We start from the raw sequence: 15,041 nt of genomic DNA on the forward strand, positions 1-15,041 counted from the left end.
AGTATTGTCACATTTTTCCCCTGTGTTTTATTAGATTATTTTAAGCTTTTTAAAGACTTGGTTCCAATCGCACAGACTTGCAACAAGAAACTAACACATCTGGTAAGGTTAACAAAGAGGTCAAGTGATCCACCCACTCACCAAAACAAAAAAAAAAATGTCAGCGTTTAAAATGTCCATCAAACTCTCACCACTTGGACTCACCCAGATAAGCAGCTGTGTGATGACTACATTAGCCATGGTACATGAGAGGTGCAGCGCGGTACGTCCGTCTCCGTCCCCGTAGGTCTCATTAACCTCCTCCTTGGTGCCATGGGCCAACAGCAACACAACCAACCGCAGGTCATCCTCTACCACTGCCCGAAGCAGCTGCTGCCCCAAAGGCACGTCTGACTGGGGCAGGCCCACCAGGAACAGCTTCTGTTCATATTTGGCTCGGATCCAGCGCTCCTTCTCCTCCCTGGAGAGAAATGACATAGATGCTACAGGTCATGCGGGATGTAACATGCAGAACATGCTAGGAGCAATTTCACACCTTGGTTAAAGAACTTTCCAAATAATTTAGAGGCTGTGATTTAAAGGAAAAGTAATGTACGAAAGCAGGAGTGCAGACACACAGGGGAAACATTAGTGTAATTGGCCTGTAAGACTCACCGGAGTATAGTGACATTTCTAAATTATTAGAGAGTGACTTCACTATCGCAGTGAAAAATAATACAGAGAGATAGGCTGGAGAGATGAGAGAATGCCAAAGGGTGTGACGCGTTGGGCAATATTCCACTTTCTAGTGATTATGGTAGTCGGCATGACGGTTAGAGCCTGGCCAGCTTTCTAAAGGTTACACATCTTTTACAGCATGTCTGCTGTGGACAATACAGGAAGGCGGGGGACGTATTTTTATCAGCACTGTCGGCTGTCAGTCTGAACTGGTGGATCCCCACCACAAAAGAGGCAGTGTGTCTCTGAGCCCTGGTCTCCCTTGGGGTGGCTGGGCCCTGAGTCAGATCGATGGGGCTGAATGGCAGCCAGAAAGGGATGGTGGGATGTGGGGCTCCTTCACTCCAGGCTGCAGCAGAGAATGGGGTCTGAGGGAACGCTCCATCTTCTATCACAAGGCAGAATTCTATCTATTGCTCTCCATCTTGACCCCCGGTTTCATTCTCTGCCCACATACAAACTGTCCAAATCAGAAAGAAAGAGAAATCAATATCAATAAGTGAATGACTGAGCATGCCCAGTGTGGTACTAACCCGGTGACCCTGTCAGTCGGTGTGATAAGGGGAGCAGAAAGAGTCTGTTGTTTGGATCTGTGAGTGAGTGACAGAGAGGAGAAGCTTCGTACGGATAAGTTAAAGCTGCAACGCTGGCTGGAGTGACAAGGCCCTCGTGGGACCCTTTATCAACGGGCCAAAGCTGAGCAGCATGTACAACCTGGCAGTCTAACTCTATTCAATTGTATTTCATCATAATAAAGATGAAAACAAGCTCTGGCAGCCTGCTTTATTACCAAAATGAACCTTTTAGATGAACAATGGAACATTTCATATTTATCAGGATAGCTAATCCAAAAGATAAATTAGGTAATAATAGTCAGCAACTTTTCTATGGTTAAAGGCTAACACTCAAAGTGCCGCAACAATGATGTGTCTATTTCTGACTATATTTAAGTATTTCTAATCGAAAAAACAAAGCCAAAAATATTCTGGTTAATCGTATCCACACACAGACACACATGGAGCCATGAAAAATGTTTTGGGAGGGTTATTTTCATACCCCATTATCCCACTAGTGATAAAACAGATTCATATTGACATGTGTACTTGTTGTTTATCAAAATATATGGAAAATTCTGCATAAGTGTGAACACTTTCCCCACCTTGTGTGTTGTAACACTGAATTAAAACATCCAAGACAACCCAGTGCACACCAAAACATCCTTGACTTTTGTCTACGTTCATGTGGTAAAGAGTTAGGTGTACACCCTATTTCCTATTCTATAAAACATCAGATTGGGGGGGAAAGTGTACTATAATGTGGGTTGTTATAAAACAAATTAAATTTAATTGAAAATGTAAAGCATTTCAACTCAATCAGACAAATTTACTCAGCACAAACTCTTTAAGATAAAAAAGCTCTTTCCATCAGTCAGACTTGAGATGATCCATTTTTTTCCCCTGTACAAATTCAGGGGAGGTAGCTGAAATATTTGTGTTGAGAATGAACGTCCTAATTCCCTGAGACGACAAATATAAAGTGAACTTTAAGGTACCTTTAGCTGACGAAGAATGAATTAGGATCTTAACTAGTATTTTAGTACAACAATGTAGAAAAACAGATTCCAGTAAAAAAAAAAAAAAAAAAAAAAAAAAAAAAAAAAAAAAGTTTGTAACAGTGGTAAGAGAGGGCCACTGAAGAAAAAAAAGCACAAATTTCAGAGAAATATCTTGAAATCATTGTGTTAAATCCTAAATGGTCTGCAGCTAAACTAAAGATGGGCAAGAAAATGTATTTCATTTGAGTCAACTGATCCTTAAAGCATCTTTCCAAAGGAAAATTTTCAATTTTAACAGCCGGTGGAAGCATTAGTATACAGCTCAACATCAATCACTCCTCTTTATCTGCTATATATACACCTTTGCAGCCAGGTGTCAAAGCTACAAGCTTGCCACAGACAGCAGCCATTTTCAGACTCATATGTTACCTGCCAGGTTCACTTTACAGAGCAGCTCATCTTGGAATGAAGAGCCTGGCACCCGCCCTAACTACAGGAGCAAAGGAAGTGATAGAAGTGGGATGAGTCTTCATCATCACTCGAGCTGAGATTGATTGACTGCAAAAACACCCTCAGAGGCTCATAAAGCAAATGAACTTGCATCTTAAAATAGTTCTAAAGCTGTAGCACTGATAAGCATATGGGCACATCTTCTTTTCAGTATGACCTGAAAAGAAACGTGGAGAAGAAAGTCCTTCAGTCCGCTACACTATCAGTAAAGCTTTTCTTAAGGATGACAGTATTATGTGAGGAACAATACAGCCCTAATAGTGGGCAATTGCAGTTGCTTGGAGTTTTATGGTGTAAGACCTCCATCAATCCCTGCTCAGTCATTATGTGTGGACAAGCCTGTTAGCAAATCAATTGTCCTATGAACCAGTGGACCTCTAAGAACAGGAAGGGGCGTCCTTCCCCTCCGTCATTATTTCCGGTAAACCCTTTAAAAGAAAGTTTTTTTTTCTTTTTAATTAAAAAAAAAAAAGTTAATCTGGCTATAATCCTCTGGCAAAATCTCCATCTTAAGAAAACCAAACAAAAACTAAACATGGTTAAAAACTGGCAGTAGAGCTGTTTTCCAAAGTTTCCTTAGGAAAACTCAAAGACTGCATCTGTAGAGTCCAGTGAAGTGATATGAGCTAAATGAGGCAGAAAGTTAGCACCAAGATGAGGAACAAAAAGGCTGGGGAGAGCCATTAAGACGACGTCAACATCTCATAAAGGAGTCTTGAGAACACTTTGTTTGCCTTCTCTACAAAATCAGCCCCAAAGGCCTGCAAGAGAAGGCCTTATTCACTGCTGATGCTGAGCTTTAAATTTGACAAATTCAAAGTTCGAGACGGTCGATCAAAAAAAGACAGAAGCAAAAGCAGCCAAGTTAAGGCTTTCAGAAAAAAGATTCCCAGCTGCTGCCACTTGAAAGACAGTGTGAAAGGAAGTGAAATGGTAATCCCGCCTCTGTCTTTTGTTTGAAAAAGAACAACAATCCAAACAGAGGTAGGGTTTAGACAGTCGGGGGGTGGGGTGGGGTGGGGGGTTTGAAACTGAGACCCTTGAAAAGGACACTTCCTCACCACAGGAGGAAGAAAAATAAAATCAGCAGATTTAGCATGTCAAAGCCTGGGACAGAGTAGGGAAGGAGGTGGAGAAGGGAAAAGAGAGTGAATTTTCACAGTATGAGGGGGAATATTTAGGAATTTAAACCGATGGCTGTTCCCATAGACACACACACACACACTAACACCCATAAGTTTCTAAGTGCATAGTCACCATTTTCCCCACCCAAGCTAAAGCACATACTTGGTCTAAATTTCTGTGTTGCTTAGGGGATGGAGAGGAGCTTTAAGTTCCCAATAAAACTGCCCTCTGTCTTTTTTTCCCCCCTCTAAAACCAAGCAGTGTTTTGTCACAAGCTCCCTCCATCAGCCAGTTATCTCACAGCATAATCATCTATTAACTTTCCTTTCACTGACTTTGATGTGAGTGAAATTCTGAGCTAACATCAAAACGCTCCCAGAGTTTAAAGTGGAAATGGGATTCCTGTCTGAAGCTGGTGTCCCCTTTCATTTGCCAATGCAGAGCCTGCCAGGATAAAAGCAGCCTTAACAGTAGAGAAAGGCTTCTTTTATAATTCTATTAGAGCTCTGTCCCTCTAGCTCTCTGTTTAGCAATGGATTCTGACCCTGACTTAATTAAGTGGCAAATGGCAGAATGATTCTCCTAAACCCAGCCCATGGAGTCAAGAACACATGACTGAATTCAAATAAAGAGGGACAAACAAGGATCATTAGTCAAGCCTGAAAGACAAAAGCGAACAGGAATTTATATGAAGGGAAGGGAAACTGAGACAGAGGAGGCGGGGCTAGCCGTGGAGAAACCACAGAATGACCAATCTGACTGCCTGCAATAAAGGTGCATTGGTCCATAGGAAAAGAAGGATGTCCGTCCCGCCACTCGCTCATCTTTCAAACACACACTGAGTCCTTCTTAACTATCAAAGCTTCTGAAGCTCCTCCTACTCTTCCAGGAGCATCCATATTCACTGTGGCTACATCAAACAGAGGCACTGAAGGGGAGAAATAGTGGAGGGAGGGATGTTAAGGTTTGACCAGCTTGAACAGACTTCGCAGTGGGGGTGGGCGACTTGTGATTCCCATGCAGTCAGCGGCTTCACTTCCACAAACCGCAGGGAGGGAAGAGCAGAGAGTGAGGAAGAGGGACAGCAGCAAAAAGACAGAGAGGGGTGTTGAGGGGGTGAGGGGAAATGGCAGAGATGGGGGGGGGAAGAAGCAAACACAACAGGGAGAGAAAGCTGGGCCCCAAAGCATCAAAGGTTGCTAAGGGTGAGAAATGAAGGAGGAACACAGTAAATGCCATAGCCAGAGTGTTAAATAAGGCCTCCTATGGTCCAACGGGTTACAGTGCAGACTTGCTTCGCTCTGTGCTGAGAATAACAGCTTAAAAAGAATGAAGACAAATATTTTTACAAGTGAAATAGATGCTAGCTTTTCTCTCTTGCCGAGTGAGGTCTGAGCAGATGACCGGAAATAAAACGGTCGCTGAGCTCTATAGAGAAGCTGGTGAGAGAGCATCTGGGTGCTGTAGGCAGGCAGAGGGATGAGCTGAATATATTGTGACATTAATGAGGTTGTCAGACTCCTCATGATGGAGTGGCTGTGTTTTTGTGCCAGCAAGACTAACACCCTTAAACGCTCATGCTGTTAACCCCTGCTGAACCCTCGCCTCTCAGACAAAGCTGAGGGGACGATAACGCATGGCCTTCTTCAGTGTGTAGTCAGCTTCACAAAGGGCAAAATTTTAAGTCTTGGTCTGTCTGCTAATCAGACATCATCTTCATCCCTAACAATGCTTATACTAAATTACATTGCTTTTCAGGCTATAATGGAGAAAACCGTCCTGTACATCTATCTGGCCCTGAGACCTAGTGGCATGCAGGCAATTAGCGACTGACGTACAACGTCTCCCACACAGGGCTAATTACTGACCTGTGGGTTTCATTTAGAGAGAGAAAGTAGAGAGAGGACATGACGATGCAGTCATTCATTTATCTTAATTAATTACTCTTTCTCCACTAGGGCTTCTTGCAAAGTTGGCTGCTATGAAAATGTCTTCAGAAAGCTTGTGTTCCAGCACTACTAATCAGTGAGTTGGACTGGAAGCTTCACTTTGGGATTTGGGGACTTGTGTGAAGGAAATAGGCCAATGTGGAGAAGTCTTAAGGCCATAGAGAGGCTTTTTGTAAGGAGCAACAAACAACCAGAGAGGACGACACCAGTGTCAGCTGTGATAGGGTTAAACCAGGCAGCGGGGGCCAGGTTTGGAGAGGTTAGTGGTGTGATTCATTTTTATTACCACGCAGCCCCTGCAGGCGGCAGGAGTGGCAAATTATTTCTGAAACAAAGTGGAGGGCTCTCATCAGAGCTATTACCCGCCTGTGGCCGAGGGCGGCGCGAAGCCTGCAGAGGGTGACACAGAGAGGCCCCCATCAGTGAGGGATAGCCGTCCACATCCGTCCATGCTCCAGGACATCTCCCCCGAAATGAGAACTGCTGTCCCTGCATCTGTGTGTGTGTGTGTGTGTGTGTGTGTGTGTGTGTGTATCATTTTGTACATGTGTGCTAGAGGAAGATAAGTGTAAAGCTAACAGTAGGACCTCTCCCACAGCATCCGTCAAAATAATCTGTACCTCTTTCTATCACAAACATGCCAAGCAATTAGAGGTGATGTGCAAAACACGACAACTCTAAGGTGCTAATTAAAAGAACAACTCCCCTGCAATATGCTGACTGCACAGTTCAGACACAATGCAGGTTCCCACAAGTTTGTCATTCCATATGTATCTCTAGTAGACCACGTGCTTTCAGTGCACTGGCATTAGACAAACTTAATGAATGGGTTTAAGATAGTAAGCAATTGGTTTATTGGATAAGCAATCTTCAAGTAACTTATCAGTTTAAGGCATTAAGAGCAACTTGTGAGTTGCCAAGAAATGGAAAAAGTCTTTGATTTATGTCTTTATGTTAAATATAAAGAATCTGTCAAAACTGTGTCATGAGCCCTTTAAGAATTAGGTGTACAATGTGTGTGCAGATGATCGGGTGACATCAGTGCATGTAAATGCACATTAACACTCGCTCCTTTACGATACCTACAATCCTCCCCTGACGTTTACCTGTAATTTCACTGTTGTGTTGATCTGCATATGTCAAATCTATATATTGTGTTCTTATGATCCAGAATATTATAAACTAAACCAATCTTGTGGATGAGTGCCTTTAACTTAAATCTCAAAAATGCAAAAGGGTAAAACTAGCCGTGCAAGAGACATTCAATCAGACATTGGGTTGATATGCAGGTAGTTACTGAATCGTTTAGATTAGGTGTCACTAATGTTTAGCGGGAGTCAGCAGCCATATACTGCCTGCCTGTGTGCCATCACCAAGCTGCTTCATGTCAACAGAGTGACACAATTAAAACTCTTGCATATGTGCATGTTAAGAGAAGTAAGCATAGGAAGAGCCAGCTTTTGTGGCAGGAAGATCAAATGAGGCAAAATCAAATTATGTCGGTCAGATTTAATTCACACAACAATCTTGCATCTATTTTATCAACAAGAACAACGTCAGCATTTTACTACCCAGCGGCTCCGTCTGATATTTTAACTGATGCTTTTGGTCTAAAGATTTGTTATCCTGCAAATGAGATTTATTGTTTGACAGTGAAAGCTAATGAAGATGTTGCTGCAGGACAAGATCGGATTTTTTTTTTTTTTAGAATTTTTTAACAAGATCGGATTTTTAAGACAGTGAAGAACCTTCCCGCTTGAGGCGACGTGGGACTGACAGTGGTAGGGAGAGGAATCAACATCAATAATCTTTCATCAAGTCCACAGTGGAGCAATTCAGCACAGATACCATTCAATAAACAACTGTAGGCCATCATTCAGTACTGAACTGGCCAGAGAGCAAAAGATGGATTTCAGAGGTACAACTATGAGCAGCTCTTTGTTAGCAAACAAAAAAAATGAAATGGCATCTTAAGTGAACAATTATGGTCCAGCCATTACGTTCACATGCATGCCTCTTTCACTGGTAGTTATTTTGTCCCATATTTTGGAATTTTGTTCTCAAGTGAGACCTTTGTCTTTCACAAATTATAGTTCTAGAAGTTTGAAACCACTGCACGTACTTCATCCTTTAATAATAAGATGTCATTAGAACAAGATTTTAATGTTAACGTGATTCTGGAACTACAAATTCTGGGGGAGGAAAACAAAGTCACAGATAAATGAAAAAAAAAGAAAAAAATCCAAATAACTGTACATGAATGTACATCACTGTTAGGGTTACATCTGTCTGTATAAACAAAACTCACTTACTAAAACTACTGTTTTTATTCAGGTTTAAAAGTAAAAGTTAATGTTTTAAGCTTAAAAAGTCATTGTCATCTTACATTAATTATAAGGTAATTACTATATATATCTTGTGTTTACTAAAACTACTTTGCAGTTGTCCCTGATACAACTGATGTTCTGATGTAAATAAATTATAATAAATGAAAAACATGCATGATAAATTGATTATCAGATGATGACAAATCTACTGAATCTGCTGACTGTGATCCCAATGAACATCAGCAATACATGCTTCATCACTGGATATTTTAAGTGAAGTAACATTAATATATCAAAAATAAAAAGGAGGGGCTTTCTCTCTTTTTTGATGCCAAAATTTATAAAAGAGGACACAAAGAAACCTGCTGATTATGGTGTGAAAACTAATGCAATTTGCACCTCTTCAAATACACATTCTGTCTAAATACACCTGCTCTTCCTGCAGCAACACACTCACAAGAGGCATCAAATTAAAATGAAAAGAAAGAACTGTGTCCATCGCTCCAGCTGAAATTGGTCAGAGACGACCAGCAGAACCCTGCAATCAGTCTTATCCGCAGCAGATCTAGTGGATGTCCAATGTGATGGATATGCAACAGGCTAGTTTAGGTCCTGAAGGCCTGGGTCTACGGGTAAGGCTTAGTCATCGCAGTGTACTTAATTACTGACACAGTTACAAAACATGTCGTTAGTCAAACTAGGGTGGTGGGTTTTACAGGTCTCCAAGAGATAAAAGGTAATCATTAGAAGTGGGAAATCGAACTTTAAAAAAAATTGAATATCAGAATTTTCTGCTTCACAATTCTAAAATTTATTTGAGAATTTTTGTTAAAAAAAAAAATCTATATTTCTTTTACAAATAAATAAAAATAATCCATTAATTAAAAAAAAAAAAAAAAATTATTGTTTTTATCGATCTTTTTACTTGGGCATCTTCTTGGACATGATAGAAGCAGATTGATGGTGTGGCTACTGTGTTTTTCCTACTTAAAATCAAGAAAAATGACTTGCAAAAAAAGTTTTGTACCTTTTTTTTTTTGTTTGTTTTTAGTCTTCAAAATCAGCAATGTTGAAGAATCACGAGAATCGCAATTTAAATCGAACCGGCACCCAAAAAAAGGAACAGAATCGAATCAGAACGAAAGCATATCGTCACAGCCCTAATAATCATCCGATCATATTAAGGTACTTCAGAGGAAACCATTGAAGAGGACAGGGTGAACCTGACAGAATGAGTTAGTCAGTTTCTGCAAAAGAAAAACAGGTTTTACTTAGTTTGTAAGAGTTCCAATCTCTTGCTTTTACACTTAACTTCCATTGACTTTTCACAAGCCAGAAGTTTGAAGATAAAGAGTCAATTATACAATTCCTTCTTAAATAGCACTTACATGCAGAGTGACAACCTTGACAGGTCAGAACATTCATCAGGAAAGTGCAAAATGATGTAACGCATGCCACACCTTCCAGGAATGATTGTTTTAAAGTAGTAGCAGTTGTGGTTACAGACATACAAGACAGTATTCTGGTGGAAATATCAGATATCATGAAGCTGAGAATGTACAATAGAAGGCTGTCTATGATATAACACACTCTTTTCTGATCAGTGTGTACAGGATGAGCTGACTCTCAGATATAAAACAATGCTTTTGGCTCAGTAGGCTGACATTTATGGACCCCCCGGTGCTTCTTATGGAGCATTTTGTGGTGTGAGCTGCCTCTGCTGTGATGTGGGTGGCTAATAAATGGCAGCTAATGGAGAGAAGACAGCGCTGCCTTCTCATTCTATAATCTCTGCATGTTTCATTAAGCAGCACCTTTATTTGCAGAAACCTACTAACCTGGTACTGTCGCTCCCTGGCTTGGTGTATCCCTCCAGATTACCCTCCCACACGCTGTTGGCCATTGAGTTGCCAATGGCTGTCATCACCATGCTGAGCTCCACTGGCCAGTCATCGAGGTCCAAGGAGCGCACGCGAGACAGGTGAGTCCCCAGATTCCTGTGGATGCCTGAACACTCAATGCACATCAAGGCACCCAAGTTCAAACTGGCCCAGTCTGGATCTGCAAGACAGATGGAAGACATGTAACAGGAATAACAGACCAGAGTTTTGTGGGGGAAAATATATTTGATTTGTTTTCTGTTGTAGATTGTAAATTTAACAAGTACTTCTTGTGCTTTTTAAACGCCATTAGATTCCGAATCAAACATTTTCAGGAATGCTAACATTAAAGAAAAAACCTAATTCAATGCAGATAGGTTTATAACTAAAATATTATTATTCCCTTTTAATGTCCATGTAAGGTTATTTGAATTATGCTATTTTTATGAGACAATATCAAACAAAAAGAATGACATTATCTTCCTGCGTCTTCAGTTAGGTAAACCTGAACAGACCAATACAAACAAAGTCAACTCAAAGTATTTTATAAATTAACACACTTAATGGTGTATATTATTTACTTTGGAAATGTCAGCTTTTCTAGCTGATGTTAAACCCCCAAAAAGGAGTTTTTGCTTACGGCTCGTCCGTTATGGAAAGTTCTACTTACTGGGTGCATCGCAGTCCACACAGAAGCTGTTCCCCCTCACATTTCGTATGGACTGAATGGCCATTGCATCACTTTGGCTGCCTAACCGAGACTGAGAGAAATGGAGCAGAAAATAAGCCAACAGGAACTAATTATTTCAGTGTGGAGTAACAAAAGGCAAACAATTACACCTGGACACAAATCATGAACAACCTGTGCGGAGGGGAAGAAAAGAGGTTCTTCAAAATCTAAGGAGAAGACTGAGGCAGAGGAAGTATGAATATGAAAATGAGGCTGTGTCTCCCCAGCATGCTGACACAAGCCGTGTTCTTTCTCTGATGTCTGTCAGTTCTAATAAGAGATCCCCCACACTGTGGAGCACCTGTCTGACAACCTCCCACATGTGACAGCTTGAAGTGGATGAAGAGGGGAGGGGATGGAGCAATAAAGGTTGGAAATAAGGGGGGGGACGACGACGACAGAGTGCAGTAGAACTGTAGGATGATGACAATGCTTTGATAAGATTATACCAGCCCATCTTTTTCTGTTCTTTTGGTACGCTAACTTCCATGAAACATTATACCTTGTTCTTTATGCTCTCACAGGACTGCAGGCTGGCAAAGATTTGGCTCTCAATTGCTTGAACCCACAGCTCCCTCTCCTCGAATGTAGACGCTTCAAAGTTCCACGTCTGGCCCGTCAATGACACAATGGTGAACTCGAAGGAATCTTCTTGTTCTAGAAAACAAAGAAACTATGTATTAGTGCTTAATCCCCCCCCAAAAGGATTGCCTTTGTGTTGTTTTATTGCACAAAGAAAATTCTTGGCAACAGCTGATTTGTGCACAGGGTGAGTAGATTCAGGCTTCTTTGTCAGCACCTGCTACCACACTAACAAAACCGCCTGCACGCAGTCTGGAGTGACATGCAAGTTGGTTGTATCATTTGACTGAATAAGCCACACAGCTTAGCAACAGTCAGGGACAAATTCATGACATAGTGGGCTTTGGTTATATTCAAATAAGTTAACTATTATGTTTGATTAGCTGAAATTTTTAGAGACAAGTGATCGTGAAAGGCTAACCGAATGTAAAAGCAAAACAACAAGTCAGGCATTTGAATTTCTCTGATGACTTCAGCTTTTACAAGTATGCACGCTTGTGAAACATAAACTTTGAGTCAGATATTCTTTATGGTTTTACTTGGATGAACAAATAAATATTTAGCATATTTTCACAGACAGCAAATGATACACAAACTAATATAAGGGAAGTATGAGAAGTTATAAAGTGAAAGTCCTCCTTTTGTTTAAAATTGTGCCCCAGTTATTTTCTGATTTCAAGATCTAGAGTTGTATTCAAAGAAGATGGATTTATGGTCACAAACTGTGAACTTTTGCACTTGATCTACACTAACGTGCTCAATAAACAGTATAATTATGACACAATGTATCAGTTCAGTAGATAACCATGCGATTTAGATACAGAACAATTTATTGTTATACCACTTCTTAATATGCTGATAAAACATGTTTCCATAAAGCAAACGAGATGAGCAGTCAGATTATGTGGCCTTAAAGAGACAGGAGTTCAAATTTGTTCTTTGATATGCAGTAAAAACAAGCAATGCTACAGCAATGACATGGATCTTTTTTCATAAATAGCATGACGATTATTGGCTGAAGAGGACCTTAACCCTTCCTCCTTAACATGCAGCTTTTAAGAAGATTTGAGATAGGGATTTATATCAAATCTTAACTAGTCCCAGCTAATCTCATGCTTCTTTCTGTATCGATATTTTTAATCAACTATGAAAAATGAATGTCATCTAAATCATTTTATCCTTTGTCTCATTTCCCCCCTTTTTGAAATCAAACATTTTATGTGAAACCGATGTTGGACATTGCTAATTAAGCTCTTTTTTTTTTTTTTTTTTACAGTGATAATCAGTGTTTTAAGTAAGATTTATGAAAATGTCACCTGACGTTTTCAGTGAAAAGGTCTGACACAACATATGCTCAAACACATGCTTGTAATGCCACTGCTGTTCAGAAACAATTCATTAAGTCTGTACAGTGAAATCTGACTCGTGTTACATGCCTGGTCTGCACAAGCCTGAGCTCATTGTCAAATGACTTAATTACCTAATTATGTCTATGCAAATAGTCATCTCATTTGCATAAAGCATGATGGGAGGACTGGAGGAGACACAAGCAGGATGTGTTTGCCTTTGTGGCTTTGATCCAATTTGTCCTGGACTCATCTCTGCTGAGGTGCCATTTATGCACTTTACAAGTGCTTAAATAACTAATCAGAGAACTTAAAAAGCACAAGTTTATTCTCACCACAAACCAATTAGGCATTTGGCTTATAAGATGTTTGATAAGCTCTGTATGAGTTAAAAAATAATCACAATATCATAAGGGCTGAGACAAATTATCCAATTAAAGACATTACAGGACTCTTTTAAATCAATGCCCCCTATTTGCTGAGGAAAACAGTTCTATGCTGGTAAATGATGGATGTGCGATGGATGCCACTAATGTTGCAATCCCTGTGCTGCATCAGAGGACCATCTCTTCAGGGGGAAAGCAATAATCCAATTAGCCTGACACCGACTTCAATTATCTGATTTAGTTTGTGGAATCGACTCCAGGTCACAGAACATCAATAAAGACTTGGAAACCTCTTTATTTAGACTTACAGCACAAAAAAAGTCTGTATGTGAGCTTGACATTTTATAGTACAGGTGAGAGTATAAGATTAAACAGAATAAAAATATTCAAAGAAAAAAAAACTAAAGAGGAAACAACACTAAACATTTTAAATAAAGAAAAAGATTAATTGTGACACGCATAATCAAATTCCACTTTTTTTCTTGTCCAATACACCTTCAGGTACAATAACTAATGGATTTGATTAGAGTTTGTGATTCCAAATGTTGTTGTACTTGTGCTCTCATCGTTTCAAAAAAACCTGAACAAAGCTAATTATTCTGTTGGCTGCCCAGGCAATAAATTGGAGGCATTAAAACACTTTCATTATGGAGATTAAAAAAGCAACGGATGGCTAATTTCTTAAACTGATGAGTATACAAGGGAAAACAAATCTCGTTCTCCATGCGTAGCAATGCACATGTGAAACATACTAAACCCAGCGAGGTAACGCAGGACTGCAGAGCTACAAGCGATGCACATATTATTTCATGCAGCTCCTGTGCACTGACGGTATCCAGGGTGTGGAAATTCAGCTCCATGTTAGCACAAGGTAAAAGTGTTTGTCTCAGACAGTAAATCTGAGCATGAAACAAAGAGTCAAAGTTATTGCTGCCATCTCACAAGCACCTGCAATGATGAGAATGTAAAAGGACCATTAGTGCTTCTGCTATCACTCAGTTGTTGCAGTTAACACATGGCCAGCCGAGAAACGATCACCTTGTCACATTAACATAAGCATTAACCTCCTGACCACATCTACACAAGCCTGCGATCAACAAGTTCTTGCCAATTAGGAATAAATTAACACGGCTCTGCCAGTGGGCGGACAAGGAAGAACACAATTTAAAGCCAGCGGAGGCGCCAACTGTGAAGAATGAGCAAAATATGATTTTCCTTAATTAATGTAGCATAATAAAAAGGAACTTGCAGTGTAATGGCCATAGAACCACAAAAAATAAAAAAAAAGAACAGATGAAGCTACACATCTCATAAAGCCTTTCAGGATGCTCTCAGTTACACATGTTGCTCATCTGCTTCTTGATAGCTTCTCACAGCAATACGACACTGTTTTAATTGCCAAACTATTTTTTCCAACACACTAAATGGTTTGAAAATAAGATTTCCAATATTTAGGGGATGTTGTGAAGATTAATATTTAATAGAAGCAAAGGACACCACAATACAGAACTTCTTATGGTACTTGGAGCATGCATACTTGACTTTTTCCATTGTGTTAAGTGGCTTTGTAAGTCTTCTATTGAGGCTACATGTCCAGATTTTAGCATTTTTAGCTCATTTCATTTCTCAACTCTTATTTGGGTGGAAACTACAAAATTAAGTTTTCAAAATTAAACAATGAAACTATCCAGCATCTCAGAAGTAAAATAAAAAGTGACAGACAATAAAAAAGAAGAAAATGAATAAATAGGGTTTAAATGGTCTCATGATCCCCCATGATCACTCTGTAACATACAAAGCAACACTTAAAAGAGCAAAATGCAACTTTATGTCTTGGTATTAAAGCTCTAATAGTGTCAGTTATAATTACTATGATACTCGAGGTGCATGCAAGCAATAATACCTCTGTGTCTTCCCTTAGCTTACTGTCAATT

General features: G+C 40.0%; 1 protein-coding gene across 1 annotated transcript in view; it reads right to left on the bottom strand.

Moving 5' to 3' along the window:
* agap3 (ArfGAP with GTPase domain, ankyrin repeat and PH domain 3) overlaps positions 1 to 15,041 on the bottom strand; it is a 123,692-nt gene that overhangs the window by 4,208 nt on the left and 104,443 nt on the right. The window contains exons 14-17 of the mRNA XM_079243724.1: positions 11,296 to 11,450; positions 10,734 to 10,824; positions 10,022 to 10,244; positions 205 to 460 (exon numbers count right to left, since the gene is read on the bottom strand). Coding sequence (XP_079099850.1) covers positions 205 to 460; positions 10,022 to 10,244; positions 10,734 to 10,824; positions 11,296 to 11,450 — 725 coding nt within the window. The remainder of the gene's footprint in view (positions 1 to 204; positions 461 to 10,021; positions 10,245 to 10,733; positions 10,825 to 11,295; positions 11,451 to 15,041) is intronic.

This window comes from Telmatherina bonti (genome assembly GCF_933228915.1).
Source record: "Telmatherina bonti genome assembly, chromosome: 7".
NCBI classification, from domain to species: domain Eukaryota; kingdom Metazoa; phylum Chordata; class Actinopteri; order Atheriniformes; family Telmatherinidae; genus Telmatherina; species Telmatherina bonti.